Source organism: Stylophora pistillata, chromosome 10, assembly GCF_964205215.1.
Source record: "Stylophora pistillata chromosome 10, jaStyPist1.2, whole genome shotgun sequence".
Classification (NCBI taxonomy): Eukaryota; Metazoa; Cnidaria; class Anthozoa; order Scleractinia; family Pocilloporidae; genus Stylophora; species Stylophora pistillata.
The window spans coordinates 455,206-479,583 of NC_142528.1; the positions used below are offsets into that span (position 1 = coordinate 455,206).

The following is a 24,378-nucleotide window of genomic DNA, read 5'->3' on the forward strand; positions in this document are numbered from 1 at the left end:
AATTTTGTTGGGACACGCCGCCAAGTCCTAACACCCTACCATCTGTTATACTCAGGGCTCTGAAAAAAAGGAAAACAACAAGAACAAAAACAGACAACTCTCAAGAACTAAGAACTAATTTATTGATTTTAACAAACTGTAGTTTGCAACATGTTACCATAATTAAGATTATGAGCAAGTATCAGTTTGTCAACACTAAAAATTACGGCTCCTATAAATCGTACTTTTTAAGTTTAAATGCATTGAGAGGCTAAGAACGTTTCCAAGATATTTAATTTCGCGTTGTTATCAAGCATAAACGTTCTTTCTATATGCTAATTACAGGGTTCTTCTGCATTTCAAGTGAAAACGCACGAGAGCCTCCAGAAAACTATTCTAGAAATTGACAGAAATATAACAATCTAATAGGTAAATAAAGTTTTGCGTAAACTTGAACGTGCCATTACCTTGACATATATAACCGCTCTTTTACCCGGAATGAAGGAGTTAGAAACAGAACCGAAATGACTGAGTCTCATTTTCAAACTGTCAGGCCTTCACTCCACCCCTCCCCCGTATAAAAATTGGGAAAAAAAAAACACCAAACACTTCTACAAGTTGGTATTTATCCCTGGCCAGTGTTCCATTTTCCCAGGATACCGCTAGAGGTGAAGCCGAACACTCTTCAATTGACTGAAAATCGTGAAACCAAAACAAAAATATTCACAAACGGCGGACTCTGCTGATAGTAAGCGGAGGACACCATGCGAATCAGAAAATGAAATGATAGTTTCGGGGAAAATTTTCAACTGACGCCAACTACACCAAAAGTTCGCGGGAACATAAAGTCGGCCCGAACGGTGGAAAAACAAAGACATGGGGTCTCACTGGCCGTTTGAAATCTGTAAATCGATCTTTGGTTTAAGCTGATAAAAAAAAGCAAAAAACAAAAAAGACAAAGAGTTACATGATGAACCATCACTGTCAATTGAAAAGCATTCTTAGATATTTAATGATTGAAATATGCCAGAATGTAAGGAACTATCTCCACGATAGTTTCCTCATAAAATACCTACTAGTCCTAATTTCTCGCAAGTTATCAATAGGTGATATTTTTTAGCCAAAGTCTAATAATCTAGGAAGCTGTATTTACGTTAAGCTGGCCTACAAGCAAAACAAATTTGTGGCTAAAATGGCCCTAGCCGTAAGAAACAAAACCAAAATGGTAACAGAGCAGGATCTTTACGTACTTTTTTATAAACCATATTTTGATCAGTTGCTCTTAACATGCCGTCCGGTGGAATATATTTTTAACAGAACACAAACAAAAATAGTCAATTAAACTTCTAGTTCCGGTAACGACCACTATACAGGTCTGTGAGCCGTCTTTTGCAATCGGACTGGGAGCTCTTTTAGTCAAAATCTACTAAAACTGATAAATAACGTGTAAAAGTTCATTAGATAAGCGAGTCAGTATTCGTTTATTTCACTTAATGACATAGCATTGAAAAAGCCCCTCTCTCCTTTAGAATTACACAATATTTTATTCGCGGTCTTACTTATCTCTTATTTACTGCAATAAGATCGAAGCAGAGATAAGCTTTAACAGTAAAATCACACAGCTCTTAAGGTCCTATGATATTAAGACAGGTTAAAACAGGTACTAAACATCACGGGGGCGTATTCAAATAAACACAGCCTAGGACTGTACACTTCCACCCCTTTTCTAGCGGTTGTTTTGTCTTTTGTAACTTTGGCCTTATTACATAGATTGGGGCTCTGTTCTCTCGGCCCCACTCTTCCACAATGCTCTGGATCCTTTCCCGCTTAGATGTTACCAAAAGCTTTAAAAAGTTAAGTCGGTTTCTGAATCTCTATGAACGTTAAGCGCTAAACTACCATGTACATCATGCTGTAATTTCACTCAAATATCTGCACTCTATCTGGTGTTGTTCCATGTTTGCTATGTCACCCCTTGCCGTTTAGGAGAAACCGCTTTCCGTTTGTAACGGGTTGTTGCTTTGAACTTCGAAACTGTATTATCAGATAAACAGCTTTGTCCTGATAGCTACTAAATTATTTTGATAAAGTTTGTAAAGCGTGAGATGTATAAAAATACTTCTCACGCTCTAAACTTTGTTAACTGGAAAATTTTAAAAAGCTTGTAATAACTACACCAGTGTTTGTGTCCTCTGACCTAGAGAGATGAACACATGCCATCTGTGCTGTATGAACAAGCAAACACAACGTCTGATGAACTGCTCCGGAAAGAGTCGGGAAAAGAACGTAGCAGGGATCAAATATTTTGTGTCGGAAAACATCCACGAATAAATCTACTCTTTCAAATGTTGTTTCTATAAACTCTGAACTAAAGAAAAAAACTAACTTCAGTACCACAGATTGCTTTGGAAAACTACACCTTAAAACTCTGACCAAAAAAAATCTAAAGAATGACCAAATAATTGTTTGACCAGCCTTTAAAACAGAATTACCAACACGCTTCAACAATGTGCAGGCGTGTTCACTTCATTGGATGAATATAATGTTTACCCGACCATCATCGCTATTATAACAACATTCATTTTGCTGATTTGTTCCAGTGTTAAAAGATCCACCCCCACCCCCACAGGAAAACTCTGCATTAGCCCCGCCACTCCCCCCAGAGTAACCTCCCCCGCCGCCAGCTCCCTTGTTGTCTCCAAGTAAACCAACGCCACCTCCGAACCCACCCTGGCTGCCTCTAACCCCTCCCCCTTGAAGATATTTTTTACCTCCTCCACCTCCTCCATGTTACCGAATCGTTGCATCTTGTCCATCACTGAAGAAGCCGCCGCCACCACCGCCTGCCAAAATAAAAACATGATCAGTAGTTTCTTATAAAGACTATAAATATCATATTTTTTATCATTAACTTAACCCTTTACACCGTAACATTTGTCAACAAATTCTTGATTAAGTTGGTGATCATTTCCTTTATTCTCGTAACCTCAATGTGTAACTTTGTGGTGATATTGCAAGGAGAAATCAGGGCCCAGTCATTATTTTTCACCTAAGGGAGTCGGGGGGGGGAGGGGAACTGGAGGATTTTGGTTGTGTGACGATATAATTTCCTTGATCCGCCCCTCTAAGGCTCAGTAACATTCTTATTATCCCCCCACCCCTGTTTTATACTCTGTTGACAAGGACTGTTCTCTCCCCGCTCTCCCTGAAAATCATGTGATATCCCAAAATCCTCCACCCCCCACCCCCGGGTAATAAATAACGACTGGTTCCTCAAATGCTATTCAGTCTGAGGAGGTAAAGGCCGAAAGGCGGTTGAACAACGACTCACAATATTTTTCAATTAATCTGATTATTGATTTTTGGAATTTTCTTCAAAATACTATTAGATATCTTGAGTAATAGTAAAGGTTTGTTAAGACAAGTTAGTTTTAAGAGTGTGCTCTACCATCTGTCTAGTCGTTCTGTTTAGTCGTTCTGTTTAATCCAAACTCGCAATTAGCGAATGGGGAGCCTCTTTAACCATTCGGATGTCATATTATGTAAGAAGATGAAATGAAGTTATGCTTATACATACTGACTGTTTAATCTTAATTGAAAATATAGATGAATTTTCCGTCTTTCTCTACTTACCTGAATATTGACCACTGATATTTCCTCCATTTTCGTCTCTTCCTCCTGACTCCAGTGGCGAGTTGTATCCTGCATTCCCTGTTGTGTTTATGGACGCATCACATCCTGGATGTTGTTCTGTCATATTTTTAATTCCTCCTCCACCTCCAGCTATGATCAAAGGCGTGTTGGTTCCTCTCACCACAAATGTACCTCCACCACCTCCGGCAGTTTTTGGGTTGGTATTACCTCTTTTCCCTTTTTGACCAACAAGTATATGAATGATCTCATCTTTGGTAAAAATAAAGTTTCAAATTATCCTTGCCCCTCTTCCTCCGTTCTTGATGACACAGTCCTCGCCATACCCCCCTGAGACTCCTATTGCTTCAATTCTGTTTTGACCAGTGTGTGGAACTGTCCACAGTTGAATACCGCTGGACACTGTAACTTGTCCGTCATGGTCCTGACCTGTGTAGTGACTAGCAATTGAGTCTGGACCCTGAGGTCCACTCGCACCAAGGGTTGTAAACACAGCTGTAGATCCTGCGTAATAAACAATAATATTATACGCTGTCTTTTACTATCGCCAATATCGCCCCAAGGTGGGGCCAGGTTGACAGTACAAAGCAAAGGAAAAACACTTTGGGAAATAATTTTAATGGCAGTAAGATGTTGGACAGTTATCCGTCATAACATCTGTGTAAACGTCAGAGACAGAAATAAGATAGGAAAGCTTGACAGAAGGTAAACAAACTATGCGACCAGGCTATAAATGAATACTTATACAAGGAAAAAAACAAGCAGCGAGGGAGCTTTTCTCGATTTTCATCCATCTTTTTCGCGCTCGTGAAAAATTATTTTCTTGCAATATTTCCCGCTGCGCAAATTGATTATTTTCATTCAAGAGAAGCTCGAGGGGAATTTTCTCACTTTCGTCCGCCATGTTTTTCTTTTCTTCTCTTCTTTTGCCATCAAACTATGCACCCTGATGGGAAGAGAATCCCATACTAATTGGCTTGTTCGTCTCCTTCTGTTTCTGCCTTCAGTATTGAAATTTTGGCTTGGTTACCGATCAAGATAAAAAACCGAAAATCTTCAGATTTTATCATAGAAAAATAGCTTAAGTTCATATGAGAAATATCGAGATTTCGATGGCAATATCCGAAATCCTTAGAGCTGGGCTTGTCTGCTCTCTTATGAAGACACTCTGAAATTGTTTTAGGGGAAAAATTGGTGAAACTTATCTCGCAAACTTAGCAAACAAAGTTATTTGGGCTTAAGTTAAGAGACCCTAAGGCGAATATCATTGATCAAAACATACACAGATTGTGCTCAGAGAAATTTTGGAAAGTTATCTTTCTTTGTAATTCTTTCTCACTGCTCTTGGTTCTTCAAATTAAAATGGGAAAGTACAGCGTTATCGTTTCCGTGATGACATGATAAAGTACAATCAGAGACGATATTGTTGCAATCAATCTTATTGATTTTTTCGCTTGGATTTCTTCTCCCCCTAAACAATTTTTCGCTTTTGTTGTCTTTCCCAATGTACAATAAATCTAATAAATACTAATACATTCAGCACTTGCATAAAATAATATATGATTTTCGGGTCCAAGCTGTTGTGTTTCTTACCAAGTCAGATCTTTGTGAGTAACCAGTCAGAGACAATTCTCGATAGGCCTTTAATCATTTCCTAGAAATGGTATATAGTATAGAGTAATGAAGGGCCGCTTTTCTTCCCTGTACGCAGTATACTGATAATTTATTTTTTCAACTTACTTAACACGCACTTGAATTTGACTTCCAGATATTTATGTTCCACCACATGGATCACCAAACTCTGAATTTGTCGCAACCAGCTGGCAACCGACTTTTCCGTTGCATCTTGTCTGCACAGTAGAAAGAGAGTTCACAGCGCTACAGTTTGTGTTCGACTTTTTAGGGTGGTCGCATGTGTCATTGTCCAATCTTCCGTAATTCGCATAGACTACGTCGATCTTTCTTTCGTTTTCACAACAGATTCGGTTACATGTAGATATACCTTCACAAAGGATAACAGACCATACCTTCCCTGCAAAAGAGAAGACAACGTAAAGAATAACATTTTCAACAAGTCCAGCAATTCTATCGTTTCGCGATTCGTGCGAAACGATAGAATCGCTTCGCGATTCGTGCGATATCGGTTTTCTCGTGGAATTTAACGCGGAATTCCCCCGTCAGGTAATGAGTTTTCCTTGAATCGCATCATTGTGTTGTGGGGGTTTTACCACTCGCTTAGCGAATTAACGAGAGGTACCAAGACTCTATACTTTTCTTCTTTTATTCTCTTCTTTTCTATTGTTGCTACTACCTTCTACTACCACAGCTATTTCTCTTCTAACTTCAGCGAGGAGTGCCCTGTCATTTAATGCAAAAATCACACACGTTTGGGTAAGCTGACCGTGGGAATTTCCAAAACAGGATATCAGTGTGGGTAAAACTCAAGGTCAGTTTTACCAACCCAAACATAACCACCTAGCAAACTAGTTATCCTCAACCATAACAAGCGATTAAAATGTCTAGCACGGTAAGAACTGAGCCAAGTTCAAGCACACACTAAAAATAAATGATCAAAACTATAGATCTACCAAAATAGCACGTAGGGGCGAAAAGGCGAGACTTAATAGAACACAAGGTAAACCTAAAAATACTCGAAATATCAATCCTTGAAAATGCTCTACAGCATTCCTCCCCGCCTAAATTAAGCATCGTCCTCGATGCGGACGGTAGGGAAAGATTGCATGGAAAACTTAACTTATCTAATACAAAATAATTAAATTTTTTTGTTGTTTGTTTTGTTCTCCTTTTTTTTTATTTTGTTTAAAAAAAATTAATTTAATTTAGACCTATCAGTTCTGTCGCAACCCAGTCGAACGGTTGTTAACTAACTATGAAGTCCTTTTACGGACAAAATATCGAACGTGGATACATAAATGTTTTGCTCAATTACGTTATTATTGTTATCCGTTATAATACGAGTCTTAAAACAAAAATAAATCCATTTCATCCGGGATACATCGATTTTGGATGTCATACATCGATGTTGTGCAGCATACATCGCTTTCGTGACTCATTCACGCGTGACTTTAAGTAACTAAAAGATGTTTGATAAAACTAAGAGATGTTCGATAAAACTAAAAGAGGAGGAAGCGGAAATAGAAATGACCGGAGGTCACATAAAACAAGAGGTCCTGGAAACTAACACTTTCATAATGGCGGAAATAGAGGCAGATGATCAGTGAAGTTTGAGAAACACTATGCAAGGTGCACTGATTTGGCTGCCCAACATCGAAGGATTTTTTACGTCTCTGGGTAGGCTACTGGAAAGTGCAGAAGGGCAAAGGAACATTGCGTCCTACGACTCGGCTGAATTTTTTAGTCGCCGTTTACGAGAAAACGAAAGAACTCTTGCCACTTTGACTCTAAGAATAGGAGAAGCCTTCCCAAATGAAGTTGAGGTGATCTCTGATCTAAACGCACTTGTTTTTCTTGTCAACGAACTTTCAAGGGACTTTGAAAGAATTGTCGAGGACTCGGAACGTTCTATGTTTACTGCACCATCGTCTCTAAACGATCGTCTTACAACTGTGGCTAGGAACGGTTTGGTTGGCAGACCAAGGCTACAGATCTTACAGCAACAGCTGCAAACCCTGCATAATGACGCCGGTTTTCGTTGGGCTGATATTGGAAGAATTCTTGGAATCTCCGAAAGAACTTTGCGCAGTCGAAGACATGAATTTGGGTTGCCAGTTGGTTTGGGAGAGAATTTCAGTGATGTCTCCAACGATGACCTTGACGAATATGTGAGGGAAATTCTTGAAGTGACACCAAGCGCTGGTCAACGCCTAGTTGAAGGGGGCTTGAGACAAAGGGGCTTACGAATCCAGCGCCATCGTATTCAGGAATCTATTCGAAGAGTGGATCCGGTTCTTCGCACTTTAAGAGCAGCACAGCAGATAATTCGTAGAGTATACAGTGTACCATGCCCCAATGCATTATGGTAAAGTAAAATAATCAGTTAAAGCGCTATTTAGTTAACACTACCTTCTTTGCAGTAAATGGCTTGAACCTGGGGGTAACATATGAAGGTGTAGTCCTGAGAAGGACTGTTGTCGGTGGTAGTGACTGACGTTTCGATGTCGAAACGTCAGTCACTACCACCGACAACAGTCCTTCTCAGGACTACACTCACGCGGACAATCAGACTACACCTTCACTACCTTCTTTCCAAACGAGTTTCTGTTTAAAGGGGTCTCCTTTTTGACAGCCCCCCCCCCCCCCAACACCATCCATTAGGCCCCACCAACCCTCTTTTCAAAATAGTCGGGCAGTTTGTTATTTCTCTAAGGCAACACTCCCAAGGGGGGACTCCTGTATAAAAAGGACAGGGATGCTTGTCATACTTTTTAGGGTTTAAAAATGCAGATTTGGTACCTCTTATGGTGTTCAGCTCCAAAAGATCCACAGCAGGAGCTTTCACACTACCTCTTAAGTAGGGTCTTGGGCGAGAAAAAACATTATGGCCAAGGTTAACTGTGTTGTTTCAGAATTGTTTCCTCTTTGGCATGAAATACATTTCAAGCTATGCCCACAAAACAGGATCTTGGTACCTTTAAAGGGTTCTTTTCAAAATTTGCAACAAACACTCCTGTCCATTTTACATGGGAGTTCTCCCCACACAGGGTCAACACTGGTTTCAAATCTGTGATACAAGGGAGGTCAGGCTGTAATTTTGATCCCCCAATTCTATTTAGCCCCCTTACTGATCACCCTAATCCAGTTTCCCAGCCCCCACCTTCCCCTGATATTATGCTCAAAATTCCTGACTATCATGCCTGTTACTCATGGGTGGTCAACAAATGCCTCTTGTTGTTGTTATGATTATTGTTCTTGTTGTTGTTGTCATTATTATTATTATCATTACCACTACTACTCAGATAGGCAGATAACTTTTTTCACATAACATATTTTAACCTAACTTATATGTGATAGTGCAGTGGAATAAATGTTTCCATGGTGTCCAATAGGCACATTGATGGCAACCACAAACTAATCCAGCCATACAGAATTGTCATTCATGGTGGTTTAGATGGTTTTTCAAGAATGATAGTATTCCTTCAGGCATCAACCAACAACAGAGCTTCAACTGTGCTGCAGTATTTCCAGTCAGCTGTTGAGCACTACAGTTTACCATCAAGAGTTCGCAGTGATCTTGGAATGGAAAACATAGAAGTTGCTCGCTTCACGCTGCAAGAAAGAGGTTTAAATAGAGGCAGCCACATCACTGGAAAATCTGTTCATAGCCAAAGAATAGAGCGTCTCTGGAGTGATGTCAATCGGGTTATTGTGAGCCACTTTTTGAACATTTTCCTCTTTCTTGAGCACAGTGGAATTTTAGATCCAACAGATAAGGTGCATCTGTTTTGTCTTCATCTAGTCTATATTCCACTGATTAATAATGCAATTAACCAATTTATCGGTCAGTGGAATAATCATCCTGTAAGCACACAATGCAATTTCTCTCCCAATCAGCTCTGGATACAAGGAATGCTACATTTCAGAAATTCTGGATATCAGGCTGTGACAGATGTGACTGCCAGCGAGGCTGTTAATTTTGATCATTATGGGATTGATGAAGAAGGGCCTGTACCTGATATGCAGAGAGACTATGAAGTTTCGGTACCTGACACAATTACTACTCTGACACATAACCAAGAATTGTCACTGCGAGAAGCGAGAGATACAGTCTTTCAAACTGGTGATCATGATGGAATCACAGCCTACCAAGTGGTAGTGCAGATTGCTTCTTTCTATTTAAACTGCTGTTCATGATTTACTGTATTAACTTCATGTACTTGGAATGAACTCTAAATACAGTTGGTATAAATTGGTTACTACTATATATGTCAGTATGCCAAAAATGAAATTACTAATGACAATGTAAATGGGAAACAGTAACAATAATCAATTATAATCTCAAATCTATCAGCCTTATGGATACAAAGAGGTGTAAAACTTTGAATGGCTGAGATAAAAAATACATGATGTTGTAGTGGCACAATGTACTAGATGCTTCATAGTATAAACACTTTAAACCTTATATCTAGCCTTGATTTGCAATCAGTCAAAACAGTAACAAATGAGGTAAAGCTGGGGCTACATTGCATCCATAATGGCTATTGTAGAGAAGTTTATACCCTTGTCAATGAGCTCTTGTAAGCCCTTTTTGTTAGTGTTGAGTTAATCGTACTGTTGACAAAACAGTTCATTTGCAGAGTAACTTGAAACTGGAACTTTAAACGTGGAACATTTTTTAAGTGACCTACACAGATTTGAAAATTTTGTTTTATGACACAACTGTTAACTGAATGTAAGATAAGGAAAGACCACCCTTTCATGTCTATATCTTGCCAAAACCAATTTTGCCATAAGCAATGCTCTTATTGATGTAATCCTTGAATACGCTGTACTCCTTGTGCACTACTGGGATGGAAAGTTCTAGAGTGCAAGTGCCAGATTCTGCTAAAACTTTGGTCTGATGATGTTCAAGGTACTTCACAAGCAACTTTGTAGTTATGTCTGGGGGTAGTGATGGACATCCGGTCCAAAATAGTACCAGGTCTTCTAATGTTTCATAATTTAGATGCTAGAAAAACGGTAAATGACATAATAAAACACTAAATGGATGTTAGAACTTTAAGCTGGCCAAGAAGGAGCATTAAGTTTGTTCAGCTTTAATACAGTATTCACAAGAATGACAAATGAAAGGAAGCCTTTTTAGAGAGGGTAGGCTGTTATCACTTAATTAATCGCTTTGGTTTTAAAACAGAATAGTGAATGAAATGAACTTGGATATAAAAACCAATTCCAACACCAAGACTGATAAATTCTGTGTGAATGGTTCAAGAAAATGAGAAAAAACTATTAAACTTCCTGTTCCAAAACTAAGAACAATTAAAAATGTTATTGTAGCAGCTCCAATATCTGGAACTAATATTTCATCAAAGAAGAAAGCACTAAAAAATTTACATAAAATCATTCAAATCAACCTTACAGACGCTATTAAACAGTTGATAGAAACAAGAAAAGCAATTTTTTAAATGTTAAGAAGCCAATTATTGGAAATGAAGGATATTAAGACGTGTCCAAGAGAGCACCAGGAAGTCGTGATCCATGCCATCTCACCGATTTCAATGAAACTTTGCCAGTTCAAAGGATCTACCGCAAAACTCAAAATGACAAACTTGTTTCTCTTTTAGTTATACCCGGGGAGAGATAGACCACTCCCCGGCTTTTCTAGGTTTTCAATAAAAAATCGCCTCATAATAGGTAAAATGTAAGAAGCTCTTACTGCAACTGTATTTAACAAATTACTCTGACGGTTCGTATACATATTGGTAGATTCTTAATAAACGTACGATACAATTTTCAATCGATTTGATTGGCGGCTTGCCAATCGACAGAGGTAAATAAATTATTGTGTTTTTAAACTTTTCGATTCACTCAAATATTTGATAACGTTGAGGTCAAATATCTCTGAAATTTTAAAACTACTGACGTACGATAAAGTCCGCAAGGAGGAAACTATGACAAATATTCATGATAAAGCACGCTGAATATAAAACGAGCAATAAGCATTCGCGTTATTTTTTGTTGATTAACGAACGTAACCGGGGGGACGCTCAATAGAGTTTCCAATGTAGCAATCGTGCTCCTTTACCTAATTCTGAACCGATGTCTTCCCCAAAAGCGGTCTGACTGTTTTAAAACTACATTTCCGATAAAAGCTGTTTCGTTTTAACTCCATTCTTGTGTTGAAAGAAACCTATAGTGAACTGAACAATACGCCCCGCATATTAATGGCCAGTTATAGTGGAAGCTAAGGAATCATTAGCTGGTTCCCTTGTTGAAGCCTAAATGAGCTTTTTTGCCAGAGACGAATTGGAAAAAGGAGAAGGGAAAAACACACAAAGATTTTTAAATACTCTCGCTTACGGTAGGGGTCCAATAATAGGATCAATATATAAGAACGATCCTTCGCAGTAAAGCACTATTTGAGCAATAGTGGAAATCAGACCTGAAAAAAATTTCAGGCCTGTACGGGATTCGAACCACTGACCTCTGCGATACTAGTGCAGCGCTCTACCAATTGAGCTAACAAGCCAACTGGGAGCAGGCCATCAAATTAATTCGATATAAACCCGTAGATGATAAATCGAACAACAACAAACATATGAAACATATGAGTGAACTGCGGTTATGAGACGTATATAAGAACGATCCTTCGCAGTAAAGCACTATTTGAGCAATAGTGGAAATCAGACCTGAAAAAAATTTCAGGCCTGTACGGGATTGACTGTACAGGCCTGAAATTTTTTTCAGGTCTGATTTCCACTATTGCTCAAATAGTGCTTTACTGCGAAGGATCGTTCTTATATACGTCTCATAACCGCAGTTCACTCATATGTTTCATATGTTTGTTGTTAATAGGATCAATATATCTTTATGCCTTGATAAGCTGTAAGTTTGCGCAATCATAGGTTGTTTTGATCACGCATTGCTGTGCATCATACGAAGTGATGGAAAAGCATTATGCCGACCCTTTTTCCTTATGTCCTTTCATGTCACAGTTTCATAAACACAGTTAGAGTGTAATATTCTATCTGTCCAGGGCAAGAAACTAAAAGTGGTGTAACGGTAGAATAATCATGATATGAATCAAACAAAGAAACAATATATCTTCCCTTCACTTCGTAAACCTCAAAGAGACGGAAAAAATTTATGAACTAAGGCTAACCGACTGTTCCGTCATGAATTGCACAGTCATCAAGTACACAATGTGTCTAATCAAGATGAATCATTGTCAACATTTTGTGTATGGTTTGAATTTTAAAAACCACCGACATGAAAAAGTCCTTAAGCGGAAACTATGATAAATACTCACGATAAAGCACGCTGAGTTTATCAGTGAAGAGCGAATAAACATTCGCATTACTCTTTCTTTTTTCGATCACTGAACGAAGAGCAAGTGCATTTGTTCAATTTTTAAGGCATTAATCAAAATGTTACCTTCTGTTTATTTTTTTTTTGTCGTGCAAACGTTCACTTGAGGCAAATGTTTCCCTGCTACTTATCAAACTAAGCCAGTGTCCTTCAACCGTCTTCAATGATATTGGTATACGTTGTAGATCTGCATGAAAGAAGCAAACTGATAATCGGGACCGTGGCTTGCGTTGGCAGCTTTTTTGGATCAGTGATCCTCTTTCCATCTCTCCATCAAGATCAATCACAGGGGTTGATCCAGGCTTATATGAGTAAAATCCTGTGTCATCCAAGCGATACCAGTGGCAATCCACATCTGAGAATGAAATGAAAACGTGAAGACATCAGGAGAAAAATATTCATTGTGACAACCTGGCTCCGAATCAATGTTTTATGTTTTCCTCTTCAGTTTGCTTGAAACAGTTTTGTGAATGGAAAATATTTTCAGTTATTTTCAGCATTTAGTATCCCATTAGTACAAGATATTTTCCTTTCCATAATTGCGTGTAGAAATACGCTCCTTGATTTATTATTGTAATTACAATTTTCTAAGCTGTTATATATATATATCGTTACGAGTTCCTGTTTAGACAAACCAAGCACTCGAGTCAGTGAAGGCAGGTGGCAGGCATTCTTTTAAAACTGCAATTGTTAAAATCTCGTTTGGACCACGTGGTTGATCTGAGGTTTCTCAGGATCCCTCTGAGGATCCCTTGTCTCTGCAAATTTTACTGACAGCGCGATTAGCGTATTGCGTCATAATGATCGATGGTGGCCGATCTTTCAAGAAAACTTCCACTTTGACTGGTGATGATGTCAGTGATAGTCTGAGCTCGTAACAGTCTTCGATTCTTGGATCCAGCCACGCTTAATGTAATATCGGGAGAGAATCTGGAACGAAATGGAAATCCTGAAAGCTCGGATTATTGGACTTTTTTTCTGACAAGAAAACTAGAGCCTTTGAAATTGCCTAAGTTTCCCATTTTCTATTTCTATAATCACAGCCCTGATAAAAAAAAAACAAAATAAAAACAAAAACAAACAAACAAACAAACAAAACCAACGACAACAACAACAGCTCTCGACAGCTGAAAACCAATTTATTGATTTCAACCAATTGCAGTTTGCAACATGTCACTATAACAATGTTTATTACGATTACGAGCGAGTACTTGTCTGTCAACAAGAAAACTGAGAGCTCTCACAGAGCTACTTTTTGTGCAAGAAACATTTCCAAGATGTTTACGTCTAAGTTGTTATTAGGCATTTATTAAAGTTACTTTTGTATGTAACATACATCGTTGTCTTCCACTTAAAGTGAAAGAGGAAGAGTTATTTGGCTAGACGTTAACAGAAATATTATAATCTAAACGGTTAAATAAGGTTTTGTGTAAACTTGAAGGTGCCTTCACCTTGGCAAATATAAACTCTCTTGTACCCTGCATAATGGAGAAGGAACCAGCTCCAAAATGATTTATTTTGAAAACTGCAACGATCTCTGAATCTTTTTTTGAAATGTCTATGAGACATTTCCCCTAACTCCCCGTATAAATCATCATCTGGGAACACAACGCTAACAAGGGCAACATCAAAAAGTTGACATCGATGCCGGGGGGGGGGGGAAGGGGAGGAGTTTTTGCAGGATATTATACTGAGGCTGAACGCTTTGGCAATTGACTAGGAAGTTAATTTTGCGGTGGCTGGAAGCAAGGGTTTTTACAGTAACACTTTAAAAAATTTGATAGGTAGAAAGTCTCGAGAGTACGGAACAATCTGATACATAAACTGTGGAAAAATCACGCAATTTTTGACGACGTGGACTCAAAACGTTCCTAGAGTCATTGTTTTCAAGGTCAAACTTTGCATCCTCGAGCAGCAGCCTTTGTGCACGTTTTAACTATATTTTTTTCCAGTCTATGACCTTTTTGTTTTTCTCCAATTTTAAGGGCTAATTTGTGCATTAAAATTATGGAATAAAATTATAAGTCACCTTCATTGTTCAAGAGCCAAAGACCATAGAACGTTTTAACCTGGTCTATTGATTGAAAAACAATACCGTGTTCTCGGAATGCACGCGCGCTTATTCGCCTGTTTGTGTGTTTAAATGCGCGGTACAGGAGGCGCAGTGCAATACTGAAGGATCACCATAGGGGAAATGCTACCATGAGCATGTCAATGAAGAAATGTGATGACAACTCTACCATGATCATCGCTATTATAACAACATTCATTTTGCCGATTTGTTCCATTGTTAAAAGATCCTCCCCCTCCCCCTCAGGAAAACTCCTCATCAACTCCGCCATCCCCTCCAGAGTAACCTCCACCGCCGCCAGCTCCCTTGTTGCCTCCACGAAAACCACCACCACCTCCGAACCCACCCAGGGCATGTCCTCCTACTCCCCCTTGAAGATATCCTTGACCTCCTCGACCACTACCGCTGTTTGAAGCAGGTTGTCCATTATCGTAGAAGCCGCCGCCACCACCGCCTACAATAATGAAAAAATAAGTCTTCTCCTACATAAAAGAAAAACTTTTGTTATTATTAACTGAAAGCGATTGGACAACGATTCGCAGTATTTTCCATTCTAAGTAATTTGGTTGTATCAACTAAGTTGAAATACTAAAGTGGCCACCGTAAAGAGTTAAAAAGCTGACGTTTCGAGTGTTAACCCTTCGTCTGAGCGAATGCAGAAATTGTGGGTTGTGTGTGCGTTTATATGCAGAAAGTGGAGCTCAATCTACCTAATCATTCTATGCAGCATGTAGCAATCTGCGGTCTTCCCTCATATGGTAGCACGGAAAGCCGCAAAAGTTTATCTTTCAAATCGTTGTTACCCCCACCGACGCAGCACCACAGTTTCTTTAGAAACGTACCCCCTTAGTCTTTCTCCAATCAAGTTTACCTCCTAATTTTGAGTTGAAAGTTTACATTTAAGTTAAAAAAAAATTAGTGGATATATTTAATTATAAAAAGGCTTAGGGGGACAAGTCAACGTTTAAATTTTGCACTTTTCTTTTATCCAGCTATGCAATCAGCGAATGAGAATCCTTGTCAACTGATTCAATGTCATCTCAGCCTATGAGAGAGATTGATACCTGAACTTTGACCATTGGTATTTCCTCCATGTCCGTTGTTTCCTCCTGACCCCAATGGCGAGTTGTATCCTGCATTCCCTGTTGTATTAGTGGACGCATCACATCCTGGATGTTGTTCGAACATTTTCTTAACTCCTCCTCCACCTCCAGCAATGATCAAAGGCGTGTTGTTTCCTCTCACCACAAATGTACCTCCACCACCTCCGGCAGTCTTTGGGTTGGCACCTCCTCTACTCCCTTGTTGACCAACAAGCACACGAATGATCTCGTCTTTGGTCAAAACAAAGTTTCCAATCATCCTTGCCCCTCTTCCTCCGTTCTTGATGACACTCTCCTCGCCGTACCCCCCTGAGGCTCCTATTGCTTCTATTCTGTATTCACCAGTATGGGGCACAGTCCACAGTTGAATACCGCTGGACAGGTTAACTTGTCCGTCATGATCCTGACCTGTGTAGTGACTACCGATTGAGTCTGGACCTTGATTTCTGCTCTCACCAAGATTTGTAAAAACAGCTGTAAATCCTGTGCAATAAACATAATAATACCGTGATAATTATCGCAGTAGTATGAAAGTGTCATCATGTTCTTTATTAAGTATTCCACTGGAATTTTTTTCAAGCATGGTCGTTGGCAAAACTTCAAATATTACCAACTATACCATGCCTGAAAGCAATGTAATGTAAAAGAGGGGCCAGATTTGACGGGATTACAAATACTTACTCAGAGTACAGTCTATACCGTTTCCATGAAATCCATCTTTACAAGTACATTGATAAGATCCCAGGTTGTTGCCACAATCAGCATTACTATCACACTCGTGTGTTCCATTGAGACACTCGTCTATATCTAAGACAGCAAAAAGACGGTGTCTATTTGTTTTCGCTCAGCTGTTCAAATATTTTAGTACTTTGTAGAAGTTAAAACGTGCCACTCTGGCCGCTAACGTTAGACAGGTGGCCGTCAGAAGGAGTTAAATTAAGAGTGACAAACAAACCGGTCGCCGTAAAGAGGTGACCGTTCGTGTAAAGTTGATTTCACTTCTAGTCGCATAACTAACTGAGTAAAAGGTAACCCTGGTAAATGTAAAAGGTTAATGGTCTTAGCAAATGATCAAACAATTCTTTTTTTGATTCGGCTCTAAGAAATTAGTGTTGCATCCAAATCGCTGCTTGATAATTCTCTAAATTCTCATTAACTCTATATTGATTTTTTAGTGATGATTAATGGGGAGGGTGTGGTGAGGGGTTGGTGGAGGGAACTGGTCACACATTATTCATGTTCTTATCGATTGCAAAATCTGTAGAGGATTCCTTACCCTCATCACAATCATGGCCTTCAAATCCAGATCCAAGAGCACACAAACAATGATAATCTCTGTCTGTAAACCCAGCTTGACATGTTGCGTTATTCTTGCAAGAATTTCTGGTGCAAGCATTCTTAAGAAGAAAGAGAATAGGGCTTCATAAATGTTTGTATACATCTTCTTCTGTGTTTATGTCTCACGTGTGCGTTCGTGTTTAGTTCTGAATACCATGCAGGCTAGGTTTGTCAAATCTACGTGTTTCCATCATAGTCCTCGCGTGTATTCTTATTTCTCATCACGTAGCTTTTTTCTCCCCAAGCTTGGTGGGTATTCATTCAAAAGTCTTCTAGCATTGTTCAGAACGAGACTCAGTTCAAAATCTGCCTGACTCCTCAAAATTTATCAAAACAGCTCTAGAGGAGGTCATTTTAAATGAAAAAAATCTATGCTTCATCCATTTCTTAATTTAAAAAATGGAATCATGCAATTATCATACCCTTTATTTTGGCGGTTGGAAATAAGAGGAATCAGTAAGAAGTCGAGGGATCCTAAGTCTTCTCATGAAGCTTCCCTGAGCCAAAATTATCATACTCTTCACATCTAAACGTCATCCTCACCTCAGCTCTGTAATATATTAAGTACCCTCTAAGGTTACTGTGTATGTACCAGAATACATTGCGGGAATAAAGTTGTGTTGAAGCGGCCATGTTGTTTGACCTCGTGGGTTTATATCACTAGCAATATATTACATTTTGGCGACGAGGATCGGTCGTTTTTCCACGTCATTCAAAAGTGCAAGGTCTTTGGACAACGCTGTGTGTGTTGTGGCATAGAAGATGGCCAGCACTAGTGCGAGTGGATTATTTGGACGTGTTGGCGAGTTCAACGTCGCACGTGAAACGTTTAGTGCCTACGTTGAGAGGATGGAAATGTTCTTTACAGCCAACAACATTGTAACGACAACAGGAGAGGGAAGCGCTGCCACCAACCTTGTGGTAGCGAACAGGAAACGTGCCATTTTCCTGACAGAAGTGGGGCCAGAGGTATACACAACCCTCAGCAACTTATTGGCGCCCACTAAACCGAAGGATGTGTCATTCACTAACATTGTGGAAGTCTTGGAGAAACACTACAACCCGAAGCCCCTGGAAATCGCACAAAGTTTTCACTTTGGCACGCGAAATCAAAAATCCGAAGAATCAGTTAGCGATTATGTGCTGGCTTTGAAGAGATTGGCGGTCCACTGTAATTATGGTGAATTCCTCAATCGGGCGTTACGTGACCGATTCGTATGCGGACTGAACAATCCGAAGATACAAAACAAACTACTGAACACAGATGACCTCACATTCGAAAAGGCTTGCAGTATTGCCAAGACCATGGAGATGGCAGACAGGAACACCCAAGAATTTCACCCTTCACGCAGTGAAACTGTTCAAGTCAACAAGTTGACAGAACAAGGAAGTAAAAACACTGAAAAGAAGAACACTGAACAATTGTCATGTCCTAGGTGTGGGGGTAATCATTCAGGTCAGTCTTGTAAATTTAAGTCAGCAAAATGCTACAAGTGCTCCAAGATTGGGCATTTAGCTTCTGTTTGTCGCAGTAAGGATGAAAAGAGAAAGGGTAAAATTCATAGTGTACAGGCTTCAGAATCAGGCAATGATGAGTGTGAGGATGAGGAATTAGGAATTTATTCTCTGAATTCGCTTGACCAAAACAAGCCTAACTGCAATAGGTACACTGTAGAAATGGAAATCAATGGTAAACTGTGTATGATGGAGTTAGACACAGCTGCAGATTTCTCAATAATGAGTAGAAGTGAATATCTAGAGAGGTTTGCAGACAAGCCTCTGTCTCCTTCTAAAGTAACACTTAAGACATACACGGGTGAATTACTTGATGTGTCAGGGGAAATGCAGTGTGACATAGTGTATAAGGGTAAACAATACTCTCTACCCATTCTTGTAGCCAATTATGATGCAAAACCTACTTTACTTGGTAAAAACTGGCTGCGGCACATTAAGTTTGAGTGGGGTGAGATATTTTGTATTCCCAAGGGAGACCCTAGGAGTGCTGATAGTCAACTGAATGAGTTGCTATCTAAACATAGCGAATTGTTTACTGAGAGTTACAAAGGTATGACGGGCCTTGAGGCCCATATTACTATGAGAGGCGATGCAAAACCTGTATTCGTGAAAGCGCGTAGGGTTCCATACGCTTTAAAAGAGCAAGTCGAAAAAGAGTTAGACAAACTAGAAAAGCATGGTGTTATTAAGAAAGTTGACAGGTCACTTTGGGCTAGCCCAATTGTGGTAGTGCCAAAGGCTGATAACACTGTCAGAATATGTGGAGACTACAAATCCACTATCAATCAGTCAGTTGAAGATGAGCAATATGTTTTACCTACTACTCAGGATTTGTATGCTGCTCTGGTTGGCTCTAAGGTATTTAGTAAGCTTGATCTATCACATGCCTATGCCCAGCTGAATGTTGACAAAGAAAGTCAAGAGTACTTGACAATTACCACTCATAAAGGCCTTTATTCCTACCAGAAATTGCCCTATGGGGTCAAGTCATCCCCAAAAATCTTTCAAGCAAAAATGGATCAAATTCTTCAGGGAATTGAAAAATGTGTTTGTAAACAAGATGACATCTTGATAGGGGGCAATGACTGGCAAGAGAATCTCAAGATACTTGCTGATGTGTTGGACAGGCTACACCAATACAATTTGCATTTAAAACTGGCAAAATGCGAGTTTTTGAAACCTGAAGTGGTTTATCTAGGTCTGAGAATAAGTGCCGAAGGCCTGCAACCGGTGGAGGAGAAGATCAGTGCAGTGAAAAGAGCCCCAGCCCCAAAGAATGTGAGTGAATTAAGGTCCTTCCTAGGCATGGTTCAGTATTATCATTCCTTTTTGCCAGGGCTGGCTACAACCTTAGCACCTCTGCATAGGCTTTTGCAGAAAACTATTCAATGGGAATGGACAGATGACTGCCAGAAAGCTTTCGAGGCATGCAAGGAGGGCCTCACCAGTGAGTCGCTGTTGGTCCACTATGATCTAAATCGTGAGCTTAAGTTAGCTTGTGACGCATCGAGTTATGGTTTGGGGGCAGTGCTTAGTCATGTAATGGAGGATGGTCAAGAAAGGCCAATAGCATATGCATCACGTACCCTCAGCTCAAGTGAGAAAAATTATGCTCAAATTGAACGGGAGGCCTTGTCTATTATTTTCGGGGTAAAAAAATTTAATCAGTTTCTATATGGACGAAAGTTCACTTTAGTAACTGACCACCAGCCATTGTTGGCTATTTTGGGCCCAAAAGCTGCTATACCCACACTTGCAGCTGCCCGTATGCAGCGCTGGGCACTTGTCCTTTCAGCATATGACTATAACATTGAGTACAGGAGCTCCGAGAAGCACAGCAACTGTGATGCCCTTTCTAGATTACCCCATGAAGAGTCTAAGATTGGCAGTGAGAGTGAGATTTACAATGTAAGTGCCATTGACAAAGATTTCCCCATAACTGCAAAAGAGATTGGGAAAGCTACATTGATGGATCCAGGGTTAAGCAAGGTACTTGATTGGGTCATGGTGGGGTGGCCAGAGGTTTGTGATGAAGATTTAAAACCCTATTACACCCGTCGACATGAACTTTCTTGCGAACAAAATTGCATTCTCTGGGGTTCCAGGGTGATCATTCCCCCAGTATTTAGGGAAAAGATGTTGGAGGAGTTGCATTGGGAGCACCCAGGCATTTGTGCAATGAAAGCAATAGCACGCACCTGTGTTTGGTGGCCCAAGATGGATGAGGAAATTGAACAAAAGATTAAACTATGCTCAGTGTGTCAGGATGTGCGGACCTCTCCACCTTGTGCCCCATTGATACCCTGGAAATGGGCCACGCGACCCTTTCAGCGTATTCATGTTGATTTTTGTCAGAAAGGGAGTGATTTTTTTTTTGTGGTGGTTGATAGTTTTTCAAAATGGATAGAGGTTAAGCACATGACCTCAATCACCACAGAGAAAACCATAAATGAGTTGCGTCTTATATTTGCCCAACATGGTTTGCCCGAGGAGTTGGTATCAGATAATGGGCCACAATTTGTTTCAAGTGAGTTTGCTGAGTTTATGTATAAAAATGGCATTAAACATACCCTAACTCCTCCTTATCACCCACAATCAAATGGTGCTGCTGAGAGATCAGTCAGGGTAGTAAAGGAGGCGCTTGTCAAACAAGTTCTAGAGGGAAACAAGGGAAGGTCTATCAAACATAGACTAGCAGACTTCCTCTTGAGATACCGTACCACCCCACACAGCACCACAGGTGCTACGCCAGCAGAACTGCTGATGAGACGTAGACTGCGTACTCGTTTAACTCTAGTGAAACCTGATCTAGCCAAAACCGTAGAGAGTAAACAAAATAAGCAGAAGGAATATAAGGATTTAAAGGGTCATCAAGATAGGCTGTTTGCAGAGAATGACATAGTTCGAGTGAGAAATACTCAAGCCCGTAGCAATACTGAGAGGTGGATTCTGGGAAGGGTAGTTAAGGTCTGTGGACCCAGAACATATTTAGTTAAGACTGGCTATAAGACCAGATATGTTCATGTTGATCATTTAATTAAAGCATATGATCAGGTGCCACATGAAACTAGAGAGTTGGACATACCTGTCCCAGAACTGTGTGAGCAACCCACTCTAAGTGTAGATAATAGCCAAGTTTCATCCGGGGTGCCGCAGCCACCAGTCAATTTTTCAGATAAAGATGATGAGCCTAATTCTAGTATTAGTGAAGAGAATTTAAACACACCATCGCCGGTTGTTCTGAGGCGATCAGAGAGAATTAGGAAACCTGTTGACCGACTGAACCTGTAGTGAATGTTATGGCTACTATTGTGTTACTGGTAAGGATATCTTATTTGTAAGGGGAAAGCAGTGTAATATATTAAGTACCCTCTAAGGTTACTGTGTATGTACCAGAATACATTGCGGGAATAAAGTTGTGTTGAAGCGGCCATGTTGTTTGACCTCGTGGGTTTATATCACTAGCAATATATTACAAGCTCCGCGGTAAATGTAACTTTCATTTTTCACCAGCTCTCCGTCGTGCTCAATGGTCGCATTATTCAGTTCACACTTGTGTTTTCCAGACGCCTGTCTTATCTTATGGAAGTTAAAACTGACGCAGTTGGGTTCCAGGTAGCAATGTAACTTGCAGAGATCCTCTTCGATAACGTCAATAGTTCGAACCGTGTGGTTCTTCAGCCGATAGCCCGGTTTAGGAAAATTGATAAACTTCAAATTGCGACAGTACGCTAGAGAACAAATTATTTAAATCAGAAAGTTGCTGGGTAACACTAACCACTTCTACAGGAATTGTTGAACTGCTGAATTCAGTTACAATACAATACAATATTCTTTATTTAACGAAGGTGACGTACTTAACACAATGAGTTATCCAATTTAAGGTCTTCACAACAAACTCACCATCCCACCCCAAGGGAGGACATCCATCACACAGTAATCTCGTGAGTGGTAAATTAACATCTCCTACCCCAACCCTGCAGGAGATGGGACCTGCTTTTATTCGTCCGAGAAGACTAGAATATCTAACCATTTCTTGAGGTTATGGAAAGGCAACAAAATCTTCTCAATTATTTTAAGATCTTGATTGTTGGTCCGGCCGGGCCTCGAACCCTCGTCCTCCCGCACAACAGTCCATCGCACTATCCATTGGGCTAACTGGGCTAACTTATTGCTTTGATTTACTTTTGGCTTTTGGTCTCACCATCAACACCAGGCGAGTGATTACACTTGATCTTGTTACTAATTGATGCAATTTTAACCTTCCTTTGTGGATGTGATCAGCTATTGTTATCGATTAATGGACTGACGCTGAAGTCCATAAACAACTTGCGTTGATACGTCGGAGTAATTAGTGTTTATCACGAAGTAATGATCCTTTTCTATTTCGAGCATGTTTAGTTCGTTTAAAAAGGTTATTGTCGGGACGTTTTCCCGAAGTTTTCTTATTATTGAAGATGGTGTGTTGTTATATCGCGCGACAGCAGCTTTCAACCATGCTGCGTATTATCAAAAGCAAACTGAGAGAAAACAGAGATAGCTCATTAAACTCACAAGGTTTAACCTTGGCATTATTGTTTTTGCTAAGTAGTGTTCGACTAACTCTTTATAACATTTTTCACATCCTGGCTTTAAAATGAAAATTAATATTCCATCCATAGTATGCTTTAAGAAACACCAGGAGGCGAAATGTTGAAAGTTAGCCTTGAGCATGTACATTATAGGAGCGTACTTGATTATAACAGGAACAATGAATCTTTAGATGTCAAATGTGGTCTCTTTCGTCTCTCTTCGCGCACTTGAAGAATCTAAGAACTTGAAATCAATATTTTTGGACTTAAATATATCTCATGTAGATTATAGACCCGAAAGTCAACAATTTCGGTTTTAATCAAACAAGACTAAGTAAAAATTTGTTTCGCGAATTTTCATCGAAATAACCTGTTTAATTAAGACGTCCTTTTATCGGTGGATCATTAATAACTTATGCCTTAGTTCTACCAGCTTTCTAGAATACACGAATTAAGTCCTCGATCTAAATTTAGAGAACCAACCTTTAAACGAACTTTATAATTAGAGCCAAATTGTACAAAAAATCCAGGCTTTACCTGCCCAGATAATATATTTAAATCCCAAGTTTAAGCTCCAATGATTTCTTTCTTTCTTTTTTTAATCTCTATGTAGATTTTAAGAAAAGAACGAGTTTTATCTCGTTGCGACGAATTAGAAGGTTTTATTACAAAATTTGAAACTTTCACTGTTACGTAAAGTTTATTTTGAAGAAGTCGAGCCATTTTAAGTCGAGTTCAAATAATATTTACATACAAAACGAAGGTCTGCCAGAGGTCAACTCAGTCATCCATCGCGTATGATCGAAAAACATTAAACAAGTGAACTCACGCATTTTATTGAAGGGACAGAGATTGTATTTTTGAATATAATTTTGGCTTTTGGTTACTCCAAAAACCATGTTCAAAATATTTTATTCGTTTGTAAACTTGTTGTTTCCAAAATATGCGTTACAAAATGACTTCACAAATGTACGAGCCTCTTCTAAATACGTGGGTTGCCTGATGCCAGTCCAGATATGCATTTAAATGAAATAGTTCATCATACTCAACTTCAGAGGAAGCCGAGAAGTGTGTGTGAATATTTCAATATGTCAGTAGAGATAATAAAAAGGTAATATATCGCCTCGGTAAATTTTGAAATATTACT

The 24,378-nt window shown here is 39.5% G+C and overlaps 1 protein-coding gene and 1 pseudogene across 2 annotated transcripts; one reads left to right on the top strand and one right to left on the bottom strand.

The window, feature by feature from the left end:
* The first annotated feature begins 6,594 nt into the window (after positions 1-6,594).
* On the top strand, positions 6,595-10,260 carry LOC148721208 (uncharacterized). The gene is made up of 2 exons (XM_088734765.1): positions 6,595-7,630; positions 8,658-10,260. The coding sequence occupies exons 1-2, from the start codon at positions 6,888-6,890 to the stop codon at positions 9,460-9,462; spliced, it is 1,548 nt and encodes a 515-aa protein (XP_088590891.1). The 5' UTR covers positions 6,595-6,887; the 3' UTR covers positions 9,463-10,260.
* Positions 10,261-14,249: 3,989 nt separating this feature from the next.
* Positions 14,250-23,055, bottom strand: LOC148721209 (uncharacterized; annotated as a pseudogene). The gene is made up of 6 exons (XR_015992486.1): positions 22,971-23,055; positions 22,105-22,391; positions 17,084-17,204; positions 16,489-16,614; positions 15,769-16,290; positions 14,250-15,158 (listed from the first exon to the last, which is right to left on the bottom strand). The product of XR_015992486.1 is annotated as an uncharacterized LOC148721209 (transcript).
* Between the last annotated feature and the right edge of the window lie 1,323 nt (positions 23,056-24,378).